General features: G+C 46.5%; 1 protein-coding gene across 1 annotated transcript; it reads left to right on the top strand.

Annotated features, from left to right (window-relative positions):
• Positions 1 to 16,722: 16,722 nt before the first annotated feature.
• LOC128779963 (polyadenylate-binding protein 1-like 2) lies at positions 16,723 to 17,630 on the top strand. The gene has a single exon (XM_053917122.1). It carries the CDS (start codon positions 16,928 to 16,930, stop codon positions 17,528 to 17,530), a length of 603 nt encoding a protein of 200 aa, XP_053773097.1. The 5' UTR covers positions 16,723 to 16,927; the 3' UTR covers positions 17,531 to 17,630.
• The last annotated feature ends 1,613 nt before the right edge of the window (positions 17,631 to 19,243 follow it).

Genomic DNA, 19,243 nt, shown 5'->3' with positions numbered 1-19,243 from the left:
CTGGGGACAATGGGATGTGGTTGATCAGAGAGCTAACTTTATTTCAGAGCTACTTTGCCTTCCTCAGGTGTGAAAACCCATATATTTGGGTTTCCCCTTTGGCAGACTCTGTGAAAGTCACATCTATCCCTCTGGGACAACAGGAAATGTCTTTGTGCACACTTGTGATCATTTATTTATTTTTCTTTTTAAAATTTGTCAATTACAGTTGATATTCAATGTTATATCAGTTTCCGGTGTACAGTATAGAGATTAGACAATCACATACAAAGTGGTCCCCCCAATATTTTCAGTACCTACCTGGTTCCATACATAGTTATTATAATATTATTGTTATTATTATTCAGTTTATTTATTTATTTACTTATTTACTTATTTGAGAGAGAGGAAGGGAGGGAGAAAGAGAGAGAGAAAAACATCAAGTCAAAGAGAAACATTAATTGGTTGCCTCTCATATGCATACTGACAGGGGACCAAACTCCCACCTAGGCATGTGCCCTGACATGGAATCGAACTAGCAACATTTTGCTTTGTGGGACAATGCTCAACCAACAGAGACACACTGGTCTGGACACTTATGATATTATTGACTATATTCCCTACATTGTACTTTTCCATCCCCATGACTATTTTGTAACTACTAATAAATACTTCTTAATACAACAGGGAATTTATTTATATTTTAATTTTTTATTGTTGACACTATTACAGATGTCCCCCATTTGCCCCCACTTTGCCCTCCTCCATCCAGCCCTGACACCACTCTGTTCTTCATATTGTTGTCTGTGTCCATGGGCTATACATAATGCACGTGTGTTTTTTGGCTAATCTCTTCCAGTCCCCCCCCATCCCCTCTGAGATCTGTCAGTCTGGTCCATGTATCCATGCCTCTGGTTTTATAATGTTCATCAGTTTATTTCATTCACTAGATTCCATATATGAGTGAGATCATATGGTATTTCTATTTCTCTGACTGGCTTACCAAGCTTAGCATAATATTCTCTAGGTCCATCCGTGCTGACTCAAAGGGTAAGAGTTCCTTCTTTTTTACAGTTGCATAGTATTCCACTGTGTAAATGTACCACAGCTTTTATTAAAATATATTTATTGATTATGCTATTACAGTTGTCCCATTTCCCGCCCCCCTGACTCCACTCCATCCTGCCCACCCCCTCCCTCCCACATTACCCCCTATAGTTCATGTCCATGGGTCATACTTATAAGTTCTTTGGCTTCTACATTTCCTACACTATTCTTACCCTCCCACTGTCTATTTTCCACCTATCATCTATGCTACTTCTTCTCTGTACCTTTCACCCCCTCTCCCCCACCCACTCCCCTATTGACAACCCTCCATGTGATCTCCATCTCTATGGTTCTGTTCCTGTTCTAGTTGTTTGCCTAGTTTGCTCTTGTTTTTGTTTTAGGTGTGGTCATTAATAACTGTGAGTTTGCTTTCCTTTTTACTGTTCATATTTTTTATCTTCTTTTTCTTAGGTAACTCCCTTTAACATTTCATATAGTAAGAGCTTGGTGATCATGAACTTCTTTAACTTGACCTTATCTGAGAAGCACTTTATCTTCCCTTCCATTCTACATGATAGCTTTGCTGGATACAGTAATCTGGGATGTAGGTCCTTGCCTTTCATGACTTGGAATACTTCTTGCCAGCCCCTTGTTGCCTGTAAGGTCTCTTTGGAGAAATCAGCTGACAGTCTTATGGGAAGTCCTTTGTAGGTAACTCTTTTTCTCTTGCTGCTTCTAAGATTCTCTCCTTCTGTGTAATCTTGGCTAATGTAATTATGCCTTGGTGCCTTGGCGTGTTCCTCCTTGGGTCCAGCTTCTTTGGGACTCTCTGAGCTTCCTGGACTTCCTGGAAGTCTATTTCCTTTGCCAGACTGGGGAAGTTCTCCGTCATTATTTGTTCAAATAAGTTTTCAATTTTTTGTTCTTCCTCTGCTGCTTATGGCAACCCTATAATTCGGATGTTGGAACGTTTCAAGATGTCCTGGAGGTTCCTAAGCCTCTCCTCATTTTTCCGAATTCTTGTTTCTTCATTCTTTTCTGGTTGGATGTTTCTTTCTTCCTTCTAGTCCACACCATTGATTTGAGTCCCAGTTTCCTTCGCATCACTATTGATTCCCTGTACATTTTCCTTTGTTTCTCTTAGCATAGGCTTCATTTTTTCATCTGGTTTTCAAACAGATTCAACCAATTCTGTGAGCGTCTTGATAACCAGTGTTTTGAACTGTGCATCTGATAGGTTGGCTATCGCTTCCTCGCTTAGTTGTATTTTTTCTGGAGCTTTGAAGTGTTCTGTCATTTGGGCCATTTTTTTTTTCTTGGCGCATCTGTTACTTTAAGGGGCGGAGCCTTAGGTGTTCCCCAGGGCGGGGTAACGCTGGTCTCTGCACTGTGACGTTGTACATGGGGGAGGGGCCGAGAGGGAGCAATGGCGCCTGCTCCCCTCTCCACCGGATTTCAGTCTTTCACTCCACTACCCACAATCAAACTGGGCCCCTCTGGTGCTGGTTCCCGAGCGGGTGGGCTTGTGCACGCCATGGCCCCTGTGGGTCTCGCCAACGACCTCTCCCGTGAGGCCGGGAGTCTCTCCTGCTACTGCCCCAACCCCCACGGGCGTTTTCAATCACAGGTTTGAGGCTTTGTTTCCCCGCGCTGGAGCCCTGGGTTGCGCGGTCTGCTTTGCTCCCCGTCATTTGTCGGGTTTATCTGTGCGCGAATGTGGGGCCACGGGGTGCTACCCGCCTCTCTGCCAGCCCTGTTCTCCACCACTCTGAGTCCGGCCCTCTCGGCCTGTCTGCGCGAATGTGGGTCCGCAGGGTCTGCTAGTGGTCAGACTGCCTGCCCCATTGCTCCCACACTCCGCCAGTCTCGGTCCCGCCAGGGCAACTCAAGTCCTCTCCACCCCGGCTGCCCGTCTCTGCCCCTCCAACCGGTCTGGATGCACGTTTATTTTTTATTTCCTTGGTGTCGGAGTTCCTTGCCGTTCGATTTTCTGTCAGTTCTGCTTGTGGGAGGAGGCGCAGTGTGTCTACCTACGCCGCCATCTTGGTTCTTTTTAGGGTTTTCTATATAGAATATGGTGTCCTCTGCAAATAATGACAGTTTTACTTACACCTTTCTAATTTGTATGCCTTTTATTTCTTCTTCTTGCCTGACTGATGTGGATAAAACTTCTAGTACTACGTTGAATAAGAGTGGAGAAAGCAGACATCCCTGTCTTGTTTCTGTTGTTAAGGTAAATGCTTTAAGTTTTTCTCCATTGAGTATGGTGTTGGCTGTGTGTTTTTCATATATGACCTTTATTATGTTGAGGTATGATTCTTCTATTCCCACTTTGCTGAGAGGTTTTTTTAAAAATCATAAACGGGAGCTGGATTTGACTGAATGCTTTTTCTGCATCTATTAATATGCCTCCCCAGAATAAATCACACTTGAGCATGCTATATGGTCTTTTTATTGTATTGCTAGATCTGATTTGCTAATATTTTGTTAAGGATTGCAGCATTTAGGTTCATCAGGAATATTGGCATTCAATTTTCTTTCTTTGTAGTGTCTTTATCTGGTATTGGATTAGGATTATGCTGGCCTTGTAAAAAGATCTTGGAAATCTTCCCTCCTCTTGAATTTTTTGGAAAAATTGAGAAGGATAGGTTTTAGTTCCTTAAATGATTGGTAAAATTCCCCTGTGAAGTCATTCAGTCCAGGACTTCGCCTTGTTGCTATTTTGTTTTTAAATACTGCTCTGATTTTATTAGTCGTAATGGGTCTATTTAGATTTTCTGATTCTTCCTGACCCACTTTTATAAGATCGTATGTCTCTAGGATTTCATCTCTTTCACCCAGGTTGCCCAATTTTTTGGTCTATGTTTGTTCATAGTGTTTACTTACAATCATATTTCCGTGGTGTTAGTTGTTACTTCTCCCTTTACATTTCACATTTTACTTATTTGGTCCTCTCTCTTTCATTCTTGATGAGTCTGGCTAAAGGTTTGTCAATCTTGTTTATTTTTTCAAAGAACCAACTCTGGTTTTACTGACCTTTCGTATTGCTTCTTTAGTCTTAATGTGATTCATTTTTGCTATAATCTTTATTATTTATTTCCATCTACTTACTCTGGGCTTTGTTTCTTGTTGCTTTTCCAGTTCTTTTGTGTGTAATGTTAGCTTGCTTATTCGAGTTTTTTTCTTGTTTCTTGAAGTAGGCTTGGAGTGCTATGAACTTCCTTCTCTGGACTGCTTTCACAGTGTCCCATAGATTTTGGGTAGTTGAGTGTTCATTTTTATTTGTTGCTAGGTAAATTTTGATTTTTTCCTTGATCTCATGATAACTCATTAATCATTTAATAACATGCTATTTAGTCTCCATGCATTGGAATTCTTCTCTGTCTTTTTATTGAGGTTGATCTCTAGTTTCATGCCATTGATGACAGTGGGGTGTTAAAATCCCCTACTATGATGTATCGCTGTCAATGTCTTCCTTAAAGTCTACCAAGATTTTCTTTATATATTCAGGTGCTCCTACGTTGGGTTCATACATATTTACAGGGTTATATTTTCTTCTTGAAATGATCCCTTTAGTATTATGCAGTGGCCTTCTTTGTCTCCTGTTACGGCCTTTGATTTGAATTCTATTTTGTCACATTTGAGTACTGCTACCCCAGATTTTTTATTATATCCATTTACATGAAAATGTTTTCTCTTCATCCCTTCACTTGCAGCCTGTATCAATCTGTTGTTCTGAGGTGAGTCTCTAGTCCACAAGACAAGACACAATACATGTGTCATTTTTAAAATCCGTTCAGCTACCTTATGTCTTTTGATTGAAACACTTAACCTATTTACATTTAAGGTTATTATTGATAGGTACTTACTTATTGCCATTTTTTCTTTACGCTTATGATTCTCTCCCTCTGTTCTCTCTTCTTCTTGAAGGAGACCCTTTAACATTTCTTGCAGTAGTGGCTTGGTGGTCATGAACTCCTTTATCCTTTGTTTGTTTGTTTGTTTGGGAAACCCTTCATTTCACCTTAAATTATCAACGATAGCCTTGCTGGACAGAGTAGTCTTTGTTGCACATCTTTGCTTTTCATTACTTTAAATACATCATGCCAATCCCTTATGGCCTGAAGTGTTTCTGATTAGATATCATCTGAGAGCATTATGGGGATTCCCTTTTAGGCAAGTAACTGTGTCTCCCTTGTAGCCTTTAAGATTCTGTCTTTGTCTTTAAACTTTGACATTTTAGTTATGATGTGTCTTGGTGTGGGTCTCTTTGGGTTCACCTTGATTAGGACTCTCTGTGCTTTCTGAACACCTGTGGCTTTTTCCTTTACCCAATTAGGGAAGTCCTCTGCCATTATATCTTAAAACAAGTTCTCTCTCCCTTGCTTACTTTCTTCTTCTTCTGGTACCCCTATGATGCAAATGTTGTTACATTTCATGGTGTTCCAAAGTTCCCTTAAAGTATCTTCATTTTTTCAATTCATTTTTCGTTGCTACTTTCATTGGGTGTTTTTTTCTACCTTGTCTTCAAAATCTCTGATAAGATCCTCTGCTTCATTCGCCTACTTTTTTATTTCTTCCAGTGTATTCTTGATGTCAGATATGCTATTCTTCATTTGCGACTTGTTCTTTTTTCATGGTCTCTGTGTCTTTTTGTGTGGTTGTAGTTCTCAGTAAGTTCTCTGAGCACCCTTATAACCATTACTTTGAACTCTATATCTGATAAATTGTTTGCCTCCATTTCATTTAGCTCTGTTTCTGGAGATTTCTCCTTTGCTTTTATTTGTGGCCTGTTTCTTTGTCTCCCCATATTGGCTGTCTCTTCGTGTTTGTTTCTATGTATCAGATAGATCTTCTATGACTCCCAGTCTTCATGGCGAGGCTTAACGCAGTAGGTATCTTGTGGGCCCCAGTGGTGTGATCTCCTGGGTGCACTGGGGATATCCCTTGTTTGGGTTTTGTGGGCCCTACTGTTTTATAATTGAGTCTTGATTGCTGTTTTCCCATTTGTGCATGGGATCAACCCTGAGGCTGGCTGACTATGAGATTACTGTATGTAAGCTGCTATGTGGGTGCTGATCTAAGAAAGACAAGACAAGACAAGAAAAGACAAGATAAGACAAGACAGGGAAGGGGAGGGGAGGGGAGGGGAGGGGAGGGGAGGAAAAGATGGGCTCTGAGGCAGAAGCCTGCCATTCTTCCAAAATTGTGTAGCTTTTGTATCTTATGTTGTTGTAGTTTGTAAGCTAATCCTATAGAAATAAGATAGTTAAAAACTAACAGGAGGGATGATAGGGGAACTCAGGAGTTAAAGATTTTAGCCTTAACTGATAGGCCCTAAGTGACTAATGCATGTGGAAAGCTGTTATTCCAAAATTGTGCAGCTTTTGAAGAAAGACTCCCTTCCTTTTTTGTCAAACCTCTGCCTCCGAAACTTAGCCCAGAGGGTGGCGGTGGGCAGCAGGACCCCACTTGCCGTTCAGTAACACTTGGACCTCAGGAAAAATGCATAAATAGATCATGAAAATGTTCTCAGATCAGGAGAATTAAAGAAAAGCTGAATGAGGGTATAAATTAAGTTGAGTTCAAGCTGGGATATAACCCAGGAGGTTGGACTCCCTGATCCTCCCCAAAGTGAAGTGACACTTTGCTCCTGGTTAGGGAGAAAATGCTAGGCGTCCTTGGGCACCAGATAGGAAAGAGGCTAGGCCTTCAAAAACCAGCATACAAGGGTATCCTCAGGACGGAGGGAGATGACATTAATAAGGAGTCTCTTGTGTTGGGTACTGAATGCATGCCAGGCACTGTGAAAAACATCTACCATACATTTTCACTTCTTTTCATGTTTACCAATATCCCTTTGTATACAATAGGACTCCAAAGGTCAGGACACAAACAAAAAAGGGAAAGCAACTTAACCAAGGTAAGCACAGCTAAGTCATGGACTGAGGTATATCTATAGGCATATTTTTGTTAGCTCACGTCTGTAATTTGCCTCAGATTACCACAAAGAAGGGTGCTAGTTAAAATTGTAAGCATAAGTTGGAGGATAATTGGTTCGCAGAGAGAAAAACATCTGAAATACCATGTAAAAACTGTCAGTCGAGACAGCCCTTTGTCCTTGGTTCCTAAGCAGTGTTGGGGCAAAGTACTTGTTATAAAGAAAATTTCTGGAGAACCAAGACGGCGGCGTAGGTAGACACACTGCGCCTCCTCGCACAACCAGAACTGACAGAAAATCGAACGGCAAGGTAGTCCGACAGCAAGGACATAAAAAATAAACATTCATCCGGACCGGTAGGAGGGGTGGAGACGGGCAGCCGGGGCGGAGAGGACTGGCGTTGCTATGGCGGGACTGAGACTGGCGGAGTGTGGGATGAACGGGGCAGGCAGTCTGACCACTGGCAGACCCTGCGGCCCCACATTCATGCAGATAAACCGAGAGGGCTGGACTCAGAGTGGCAGAGAGCAGGGCAGGCAGAGTGGCGGGTAGCACCCCGCGGCCCCACATTCGCGCACAGATAAACCCGACAAACGGCGGGGAGTAAACCAGACCGCACAACCCAGGGCTCCAGCTCGGGGAAATAAAGCCTCAAACCTCTGATTGAAAACGCCGGTGGGGGTTGGGGCCGCAGCGGGGGAGACTCCCAGCCTCGCGGGGGCGGTCGTTGGAGGGACCCACAGGGGCCTGGGGCGTGCGCGGGCCCGCCTACTCGGGAGCCAGCGCAGGGGGGGCGGGGGCCCAGTTTGATTGTGGGTAGTGGAGTGAAAGATTGAGGTCCGGTGGAGAGTGGAGCGGGCGCCATTGCTCCCTCTCGGCCCCTCCCCCATGTACAGCGTCACAGTGCAGCGACCAGCGTTACCCCGCCCTGGGGAACACCTAAGGCTCCGCCCCTTAAAGTAACAGCCGCGCCAAGACAAAAAAAAAAAAAAAATTGCCCAAATGACAGAACACTTCAAAGCTCCAGAAGAAATACAACTAAGCGACGAAGAGATAGCCAACCTATCAGATGCACAGTTCAAAACACTGGTTATCAAGACGCTCACAGAATTGGTTGAATCTGTTCGAAAACCAGATGAAAAAATGAAGCCTATGCTAAGAGAAACAAAGGAAAATGTACAGGGAACCAATAGTGATGCAAAGGAAACTGGGACTCAAATCAATGGTGTGGACCAGAAGGAAGAAAGAAACATCCAACCAGAAAAGAATGAAGAAACAAGAACTTGGAAAAATGAGGAGAGGCTTAGGAACCTCCAGGACATCTTGAAACGTTCCAACATCCGAATTATAGGGTTGCCAGAAGGAGAAGAGGAGGAACAAAAACTTGAAAACTTATTTGAACAAATAATGAAGGAGAACTTCCTCAGTCTGGCAAAGGAAATAGACTTCCAGGAAGTCCAGGAAGCTCAGAGAGTCCCAAAGAAGCTGGACCCAAGGAGGAACACACCAAGGCACATCATAATTACATTAGCCAAGATTACACAGAAGGAGAGAATCTTAGAAGCAGCAAGAGAAAAGGAGACAGTTACCTACAAAGGAATTCCCATAAGACTGTCAGCTGATTTCTCCAAAGAGACCTTACAGGCAACAAGGGGCTGGCAAGAAGTATTCCAAGTCATGAAAGGCAAGGGCCTACATCCAATCTTACTGTATCCAGCAAAGCTATCATGTAGAATGGAAGGGAAGATAAAGTGCTTCTCAGATAAGGTCAAGTTAAAGAAGTTCATCATTGCCAAGCCCTTATTTTATGAAATGGTAAAGGGACTTAACTAAGAAAAAGAAGATCAAAAATAGGAACAGTAAAAATGACAGCAAACTCACAGTTATTAACAACCACACCTAAAACAAAAACAAGAGCAAACTAGGCAAACAACTAGAACAGGAACAGAACCATAGAGATGGAGATCACATGGAGGGTTGTCAATAGGGGAGTGGGTGGGGGAGAGGGGGTGAAAGGTACAGAGAAGAAGTAGCATAGATGATAGGTGGAAAATAGACAGGGGGAGGGTAAGAATAGTGTAGGAAATATAGAAGCCAAAGAACTTATAAGTATGACCCATGGACATGAACTATAGGCGGGGAATGTGGGAGGGAGGGGGTGGGCAGGATGGAGTGGAGTGAGGGGGGCGGGAAATGGGACAACTGTAATAGCATAATCAATAAATATATTTTAAAAAAAAGAAAATTTCTTTTATTTGACCCCCCTTACCCTTTATTAGGAATTTGTGAAGAAGTCTTGGCTTCAGGTGGTGGGCACACAATACAATATACAGATGATGTCTCGTGGAATTGTATACTTGAAACCTATATAACCTCATTAACCAATGTCACCCCAATCCGGTTAATTAAAAAATAAAATTCCCAAGAACCTTAATAGGGTTTCTGAAATTCAAACTGAAGGCACATCCTGAGGCCGAGTGGAGAAGTGTTCTGCTCTGGAATTCTGTCTACATATCCATTGAACTCCAAGGTCCATATTCTTTGAGGAATTTAGGCCCAGCTACTTAGGAATATGCAAGAACTGCTGGGAGAATAGCGACTTCATTTCTCATGCCCATCCTAAGTACAAATATCACCAATTATGTTCTCTTTTATGGGGCCTATCTGCTTCTGAGAGACGGACAGCAAAGGGTCAGAGAAATTCTCAAGCTCAGGGAAAGAGTGAGGGGAAAGAGACAGAGAGAGAAAAGGGAATTAGAGAGACAAGTCAAGGCGTTGTTTGTCTCCTGCCCTCAGTCACGCCCAGAAGTGGCCTAGGAGTGTGTCCTATGGAGGCGAGGAGAGAAGGGAATGTGGTCGTGGAGGGCTCCGTCGGGGATGGTAGCTGTATTTTGCATTGTTTTGTTGTCATAAATATCTAAACATCTGAAACAAAAGTAAGATAAATGCTATTTTTTTTTTGTTCATTCTGAGTGATGTGTACCGGGGTGCATGTTCTCTGACTCACTGTAATTGTCTGTGTGCTTTAAAGTCTGTTCATGATTTTGAAAGGATGGAGAAAGACGTCCTTTTAGGAAGACCTCAGAAAGGCTTCAGCTTGGATCCTGGAGTATTCAGAGTATTCAGAGAAGGCTCACAATGACCAGGATGCAGAAGGGTGACAATGGCAAGGTTGGCAAGGGCCAAGTCATGCAGCTTATTATAACTAGGCCATGTTGAGGAGGTTTCACTCTCCTGGAAGTGAAATGAGGAGCTGTTCTGGGTTTTCATGTAAGGGAAGAGAAAAAGAACCATTCATTTCTCAAAAAAGCAGTCTGGCTACTGGCTAGAGAAGGAAGGGGGCTTGGTTAGAGTGGGCGACCAGTTAGGAAGCTATGGCAGGAACCCATGAGAGACATAATGGTGGATGACTCCAGTGGAGTTGGAGAGATTCCAGTGGTGTTTGGTAGGTGGAGGGGATAAGGGTTGCTGAAAGATGAGATAGTGGCTGGAGGAGGATGTGGGACTGTGAGAAGAAGGAAATAAGGGTGCCCCTCCATTTTTATTTCACTTGAATACCTGGGTAGATGGTGATGCTATTCATTGAGAAGGGGAAGACTTCTGTGGCAGGAACAAAGTTAGGGAGTGTAGAGGGCAGGAGGTGAAAGAAGTTCAGGAGTTCCAGTTTTGCCGTTTAAGGACCAATGCCTGAGACATCCAGGTGGAGATATCAAATGGGCAGACAGAAAAGTATGAGATCACAACCACATAACTTCTTTCAATCCCCCCAAAAGTAGGACCTTATACTGTTCCCTTCTCTGCCATATGATGTTCTCACTTAATAATAGTGTGTTTGGGGGTTCCCCCAAGTCAACCCATATGGACCCAATTCGTACTTGTTAATGGTTGCATAGTAATTCATGAAATGGCTGCCCTACAGTCTTCTTCATCCATCCCCCAAACGATGAGTGCTTGTTCTGCGTCCTACTTGGCCCAACAGGAACCCTGTGATAAACATGCTCGTGTGCATGTCCTGATGTCCTGGGCTCTCACGTCTATAGGCCCAATTTCCATTCCTTCTCTGCCCCACATATCAGTCCCCCCCAAGTGGTGTGTTGTATTTAATCAAGACAATTTACTAATGATTGTTATTATTTGTTAAATAACAGAGGCACACCCAAGCACTTTCCCATTCTTCCCAAATAAACGCCTAAGGCTGCTTTTTTGTGGGCACGTATCCCGTGATTATTTTCTTTCGGGAGAATTTGTGGGCACAGTGTGAATTGACAATTCCCCCACTCCAAAATACAGTTATGCTTTTATGCTCTATTCCCCTGAGCATGCTTCCTACAACTATGTCAATGGGAAATTCATGGAAAGAGTCTTCTTTGTGCAGACCCCCCTTTTCAGTGTTTTGATTCATTTTTGCATATAGAGTCGATCTATCCCTCTGCCCACAGGTACTCCCCACCCCTTACGTCCTTCCATTCTTTTGTACTCTTTTCACCCTGCTCTCTGAATGGCATCCCCATGCCTTTCTATTTCTCCCTCCTGGTAGGAAGAAGGAGGTAGGCCATATGAAATGGAAGAGGAGTGCTGGCTCCAAACACTCTTTCAACGTCTCAGTATCTGAACCTATCTCTTTAAATTAAAGCTCTGCTGAGAAGTGAACAGAAAGCGAAGTCCAAACCCCAGCACACAAAGTCTTTATTGTCCCGTGTTAAACCACTTCCATGCATGTGCAGCCAGGAGCACCGAAAGCAGGACTGAGTGAGGACATTGAGGCTGGACCACGCAAGCCTAGGAGAGAAGTCACGTTTGAGGTCGGTCCGTTCAACTGCCCGAGTCCTTCTCAATGTCTTCCTATGGCTCGTTATTTTCGACCCAACTTCTAGATGTTGTCCTGTCCCAGGGAATAGCCCTGCACCTTCTTCTGACTATATTCTCTCTAGGTGATCCCGCCTAGGCTCATGGCTTTAAATACTGTCTCCTGTTGTCTCAGTAATTTTGTTTCTGCAGCCTACATTGATAACAAATAGACTTCAGACCCCAATGTGTGCAAATAAGAGCTCTTGACACTCACCCCCGGCTTCTCCCTTCTCCGCATCTGCCACACCCATTGCCCGTTTTGTGTTATGTGAGCGCACACAACACCTCCACGACCAAGGCTTGCAAGAAAATAGTCTCATAGTAATCATTCATTTATTAAGTTTGTTCACCGACTGCCTTCAATCCGTCAGCAAGAGATGTCTCTTCTCTTTCTAAACTAACATGTGAACCCATGCATGATTCTCCAAATTTGTGCTGCCAGTCTGGGCCAAGCCATTGCCATCTCTCACCTGGACTACTGCGAGGGGGACCAAATTGGTCCCCCTCCTTTCCTTTGCTTCCTGCCCACTGGTAGTATGATCCACAGAGAGTGGCCAGGGGAAATTATTGACTATAATTAGATCGTGGCTCTCCCTTGATTCCATCCTCTCTCTCTGGCTCCCCAGAGCACTTTGAGTAAAAACCAAACTCTTCGTCATGGCTCTTTCCCACCACTGCACCTTCCTCGGTTTCCTCCATGTCCTCTTTCACTGGGCTCCGGCCATACTGGCATCTTTTCTGCCTCTCTGGTGCCCCTCTTTTCTGCCACAAAGCCAAGGGAATTGCAGGCCTCCTTGCTGGGCAGGTTTTCACCTGGTTCCTAGCAGAACTGGCCACATTTCATTGTCCTCAGAAAGGCCATCCCTGAAGTTTGACACTTCTCTTGGCTACTAGATAACATGTACCAAGTAATCTTATTTCTCTGAGGGCATCTGCAGGAACCTTTAAGTATGTTTACATTTCCCATGTGTTTATTTGCCTGTCTTCCCCACCAGAAGATAAAGTTCCTGAGTGCAGGGACCCTCTGAGTAGAAGAATGCCTGGTACACTTAAGGCCCTCCATAAATACTCGTGGAATCACTGAGTGAGTGGAATGAATAACACTTCCTCCCACAAGAAAGGGACCTGTCCCTCCCTCCACTGAAGCTCCACAGGGCTCTTCGTGTTTGGCCTCTGTCACAGTGCCTACTAGTCAGACCACTTTTGGTTGCAGATGGCCAGCAATTATTGGGGCGGGGGGGGGGGGGGCGGGGAATGAGGGAATCCCATGGTGACGTCGTCTGGGAGAAAGGACTTGGAGAGCAATGCCTTAGCTGCTCTCCTTGTCACTTCAGTAGCCCTGTTTCTGTTGCTGGAGATTCACGGGTTTAGGGATTGTCTTCAGGATTGACAGGTTTGGGGATTTGCTGGCCACAGCATGACTTCCCAGAACCTCTCCCTGCCCTGCTGTTCCACTGATCTCCGTTGGCTCTGTGGGCTGTAAGTCAAAGCCAGGGAAGGAGATCTTGTTGAGTCCTGGTCCTTGAATTGCACCCACCCCCTGCCGTTGTCATTTTTGTTCCCTAACAATGGGCTAGGAAGTTCTTGTCATCATCCCCACATTCCCTAACCCTTAGCAGTCATGGCTTGCCCCTTAGCCTATGCCTTTTCTGGTCCCTCCTTGGATGGCCAGCTGTTATGGTGAGGTACAGCTGATCTGCCTCCTGCGTACAAGTTACCTAGACCCCCTTCACCCAGAGATGGCTCCTGACAGCAGTCACAGTGATCACTTTGGTCGGGCACCAGCTGTATAACAGGCTTTTCCTAAGTGTCTGTCCTTTCCCTTTTCTGGCACTAGCCCTGTTTAGGGGCAGAGGGCTGGACTTTGCAAAGTGACTAGGTATCTGTCTGTGTGTCTGCTTCTCAGCTATCTTGGGATGCATTCCAGGCAGCTATGGGAAAGTTCTTACTGCTTCACACTCCACAGTGACTCAGTCAGTTCCACAGGTTTAGGGTGGTTCTATCATGTGCAACTCCCCAGACCCACCAATACTATCATCACAGAAAACAGCTTCACTTATCCAAAGAAGGTGGTGCATGGATGGGAGTGAGGAGGAAGAGAGAATATGTGCTGTTGCAACGGAATTCCTTAGCCACTCTCTTCCAATCACATAGCACCTACAGCCCTCTACTGGCATTTCTGTTTTATGTATATGGGCAGCCTGAGCTTTAGTGGACTGAGATGCCCTGAGGGGAGGCACTATGGTTTGATGATTTTTTTAATAGCTGACCCCCACTGCAGTTCACAGTTCAATGCCAGGCTCACGGTAAGCCTGAAACCCCTATTCATGGAAGGAAAGGAAGGACAAAGGCAAGGGTCGTTCTGACTCTTCACAGGAACTGGCCACATCCGACTGTCTTCTTTTTGTTCTATCAGCTCTCTGTCAGTTGTGTGTGTGTGTGTGGGGGGCACACATGGGTCTCTATGTGTATTGATGCCCCCCCCCCAATTTTAGCAAGATACAATTGACATATAGCATTGTTTAATTTTAAGGCATAGAGCATAATGATTTGATACATGTATATATTGTGAAATGACTACCAGAATCACTTTAGTTATCCATCACCTCACATAGTTACACATTTTCCCCCCTTGGGATGAGAAGAACTTTTAAGATCTGCTGTCTTAGCTACTTTCTGCATTGATGTTCAATTTGTACCCTTTCTGAAGATGTGATCATACTGATTCCCTCCTTGAATGTGCTAGGTGGTGCCTGTTGGCTTGGGTATGGAGTCCAGGCACTGTCCCTTGCTTTTCAGGGCCCCACACCTTCCAGCTCCATCTCAGGCCACAGGGCCCCTGGAGACCATGAGGTCTGTCCAGTACAGATTTCAGGCATGAACATAAATGACCATGCATGCGCCAGCATGCCCCAGGGTCTTGGACACAGAGTGAGCTGTCTGTCTGGAATGCCTTCCCTCCTGCCTCAACATGGTAGACTGCTGCTCATCTTTCAGAGCTCACCTTTGGGGTTTGACCTTCTGTGCATCCTCGCTTGGTTCCTACCAGGAAGAGTTAGTGTGTGGGTTCTCCTTTCTAGAGGAAGTGGGACTCTCGTCTCTGTTACACGCTACTCTAATGGTTGCTCACTTGCTTGTCCCTTCAGCATTTGGCCCTGTGTGGTGTCTGTGCCCCCACAGCACACACTGGTCACCTTCTCTTACCCCACCCCACAGCTCCAACACAGCAACACACAGTGCTCACTTATGGCATGGCTTGTCCCTTAGTCCCCAGTGCCAAGTACTTGATCAGGCTTCCATTAATACTAGCCGGTGAGCTGCGACCAGGCACCCCATTCTAGAGCGATTTCAGGGTTGAGTTTTGCTTTGAACATGGATGTGCATTCCTTGGTTTGTGTTGGGTACCTGAGCGCCTTGAGCTGAGAGCCAAGAGCAAAGAAGCACCTGCTCTGGACCAAGCCATGTCCCCAGTCCTTGGTTCATCTTTCTGCAGGGCTTCAGTAAAGACAGCAGTGTGAACAGGGGGCTCTTGCTTCCTCCCCTTCCGGGCTGCATTTGTTGAGACGGGGGGGGGGGGGAGTGGGAGGAGTTGGAGGGCTGAAAAACCTAGGCCCCCAGGTCTCCCATAGTCTGGAGCAAGGGCCGGGTTTCCAGCCCAGACTGTGTGCTCCCAAGGACAAGCTCAAAACCAGACTGTGTCCTTCTGCGCCCCAGGGCCCTGCATCCTCAAGGACCGACATGCAACTTGCTCCATAGATACTTGTGGTGTGGCATTATGAATATGTGAATATGTGTTCTTCTGTTCTCTATTCCCTCTTTTGCAAGTGTTGCAGAGGAGGCAAAGAGCTGGGAAAGGGGGAGGGATGTTTGAGAAAATGGGTCAGCAGAGTGCAGGAGAGTTTGCCCCACTTGCCCCAGCTCCCACTCAAAAAAGGAGTTGTTTCCCTGGTGGCAGTGATGTTGGAGAGTGTGTGTGCACGCTGAGGTGGGAAGAACCCACCTGAATGTGAGGAAAACGTTTTGCTTGGCTTTGTTCAGGCCAGGCAAGTGTGTTCACAATGCCACCCACCCCCTCTTACGACGCAGTTGGTCCAGTCACTTAAATGTTCTATGGGGTGAGGAGGAATAACACAAAACACCCTAAACCGAACCTGTATTCCCTCAGTGCACCGTGGAGCCCTTTCCCTGCTGCTGCTTCATAGTGTTTAGGCGACCTGAGAGGCTGAGGACTCACACCCACGTTACCCTCAACCCAAGCCTCCCGGTCCTGCCCCCTCCCACCGCCCGCAGCCCCGCAGCAGCCACAGGGGGAACCAAAGAGACAGAAGCCTTCCCAGCTGCCCGGACCGCACACGCCAACACCCCCTGCCCCCCACCACGCGCCGCCCTCCCGCGCCCCGCACGCTTGCCGCCCACGGCTGAGCAGCGGCAGCAGTAAACTGGAGGCTGCGGCGACTTGCAAAGGCGCGCTCCTGGCAGTGCCTGCCATCCCAGGTGACTTGGTCTCGCCAGGTCTGCTGGCCCAGGGTCCAGGGTCCCCTGCCCCAGCACGTCCCCGCCCCGGGCTCCGGAGCCCACCAGCCCTCCTGCCCTCTCCTGCCTCGACACCCCCCACCAGATTGAGGGAAGGGAGGTCGCGGCAGCGGCCCGGCAGCACCGGCGACCGTGGCGACAGCTGCGACAGTGGCGGCGGCGGCGGCGGCAGCGGCGGCGGCTGCAGCGGCGGCGGAGGCTGCGGCGGCGACCGTGGCAGAGGCGGTGGCGGAGGCCTCGGTGGCAGAGACGGAAGCAGAAGTGGAGACTGAGGTGGAGGCAGAGGCCTCCGTAGAGGAGGCAGTGGCAGAGGCCACCCTGGGGGAGGCGGCAGCAGCGCTGGCCGGGGACGAGGCAGAGGCCGCTCTGGCGGCAGCAGCCGTGGCGGTGGCAGAGGCCAGTGCCGACGAAGCCTCTGCAGCAGCCGAGGCTGAGGCGCCCGCACTGGACGAGAAGGATGCTGCTGAGGATTCGGAGGCGGAGGCGGAGGCGGTGGCAGCAGTGGAGGCGGCGGCGGCGGCTGCAGCCACCGCGGATGTGGAGACAAGCGGGGGCTCCGAAGAGAACCCAGACTTTCCTATGGCCTCATTGTACGTGGGGGACCTGCACCCTGAGGTGACAGAGGCAATGCTGTACGAGAAGTTCAGCCCCGCAGGGCCTATCCTTTCTATCCGCATTTGCAGAGACAAGATCACCCGCCGCTCCTTGGGCTACGCATATGTCAACTACCAGCAACCGGTGGATGCCAAGCGCGCCCTGGAGACCCTGAACTTTGATGTCATCAAGGGCAGGCCAGTGCGCATCATGTGGTCCCAGCGGGACCCCTCGCTGCGCAAGAGCGGGGTGGGCAACGTCTTCATCAAGAACCTGGGCAAGACCATCGACAACAAGGCTCTGTACAACATCTTCTCGGCGTTCGGCAACATCCTCTCCTGCAAAGTGGCCTGCGACGAAAAGGGGCCCAAGGGCTATGGTTTCGTGCACTTCCAGAAGCAGGAGTCCGCTGAGCGGGCCATTGATGCAATGAATGGCATGTTCCTGAACTACCGGAAAATTTTCGTTGGGAGATTCAAGTCCCATAAAGAACGAGAGGCTGAAAGGGGAGCTTGGGCCAGGCAGTCCACCAGTGCTGACGTCAAAGATTTCGAGGAAGACACCGATGAAGAGGCCACCCTGCGATGAAGACATCCCAGGAGCGAGCCAGCCAGCAGAGCCAAACCTTGGCTCCGACTCGGTTTACAACCCGCTCTTTGTCCCCCTAACCCACCAGCAGTGTGTTGTATTGAGAGTGCAGCGCTCTCGCTCTCTCCCCCCCCCACCCTCCCTTTCACCCTCTATCTTCTGTTCTCTTTCCTTCCTCCCTTTCCCCCAAACTCACCAAGGGCGTTGTGAATAATCTTGCTACTCTGTGCCATTTGATCAACTAGACGCTGCCTCCTCTCCTCCTGGTTTGGTTTTAGAAAGCACCTTCTTGCTTTGTTTACTGCACAGGTGATACCATTCATGGTAGAAACATCAGAAGGGGAGAAGGAAATCAGATGAGGGGAAGCCAAGAGAGTAATTGCTACCCCTTATCCTGCTACCCAGAGACAACTACCTGTACCTTTCTGGTGTGCTGTTTCTCCAGGCTGTCTTCTGTCCCTCCCTCCCCTCCCCATTCTCACCCCCTACCTCTCCTTCCCTTTTAACACACTGTTACAGACCGGATCATGTATGTGGTGTTTCTGAACATGCATTTTCACAAACTAAAACCAAACAAAAATCAACTCCCTGAACTTCTTTCCATGGCATTCAACAGGCTCCTTGAAATGTCATATTCAGTGCCTGCAGAGTGTATCGATGGATCTTCACATTTCTGGAACCATTCCGGCATCGTTGGACATTCAGGTGGTGCCTAGCTCTTTCCCTATGTTTAAACCCAACACCACATACTCTGATGAGTGACTCCTTCCTTGTCAAGCCAAATCTTTGCTGGCATACCAGACAGTCATACTAACTGCGGACTTGTAGGATCCACATATGGACAGTTTAAACACTTTCCCTGTCTGTCGCCAAAAGACCCCTTCACCAGTGTTGTACTGATTTGCATTCATGCCTACCAGCACAGCTAGTAAAAAAGAGTATGCCCGTTTCCCCTGCATAGTCTCCTGGTAACTGTAATTGATGTGTGTGAGCGTGTGTGTGTTGGCCAGCTGGATGAGCTGCAAATGGCATTTTGCTGTCCTTGGTTGTTTTCCTGGATTTAAGTACTGCGTATCACCTCCTTCCCCTGTGCCTACTTCCTGCCATTTTCCCATTGTCAAAAACAACAACAACAACAACAACAACAAACAACAACAAAAACCCCAAGAAACAAACAAAAAACTCAGCTTCATTGCAGAAAAAGAAATCACAAAGCAGACAAGTTAGCAGAAGGACATTGATGTCGCTGGTTAGGAATCCATCCTTATGACCACCCATGTCTTCCTCAATCATTTTCATTTTTTCTTGTCTAATATTTTCCAAGAACTACCTGAAACATTTTTGGCTGTACCTCTCTAGTATTTTTCTTATGCAAAATCATATATGTATATAATAATGTATATAATGTTTTATATCTTCTCTTCATGTATAAATCAGTGTATGTACATATACACACACATACATGCCCTTGAACTTCATTTTATGTCATTAAAGTATTTTGAAATACTCTGTCAGTTAGTATTCCATTGAATTGATGGCTCAGTTCATGGATAAATGTATGTACATATGTATATCCATGTCCATATATCTGTGTCTGTATGTGTGTGTATATATTATGAATTTCTTCCTACATCTAGGTTATAGTTAGATTTTTCTTTATCCAAACAAAGCTGCACAAGTGCATCACAGGGCACAAATCTTGCTGAGTTTCAA

The sequence above is a fragment of the Desmodus rotundus genome, chromosome X, assembly GCF_022682495.2.
Source record: "Desmodus rotundus isolate HL8 chromosome X, HLdesRot8A.1, whole genome shotgun sequence".
Lineage (NCBI taxonomy): Eukaryota > Metazoa > Chordata > Mammalia > Chiroptera > Phyllostomidae > Desmodus > Desmodus rotundus.
This window is presented reverse-complemented; position numbering and strand designations above follow the sequence as displayed.

Bases quoted from the DNA above. Each gene is read 5' to 3' on its own strand.
- LOC128779963 (XM_053917122.1), top strand. From the start codon at position 16,928: ATGGCCTCATTGTACGTGGGGGACCTGCACCCTGAGGTGACAGAGGCA.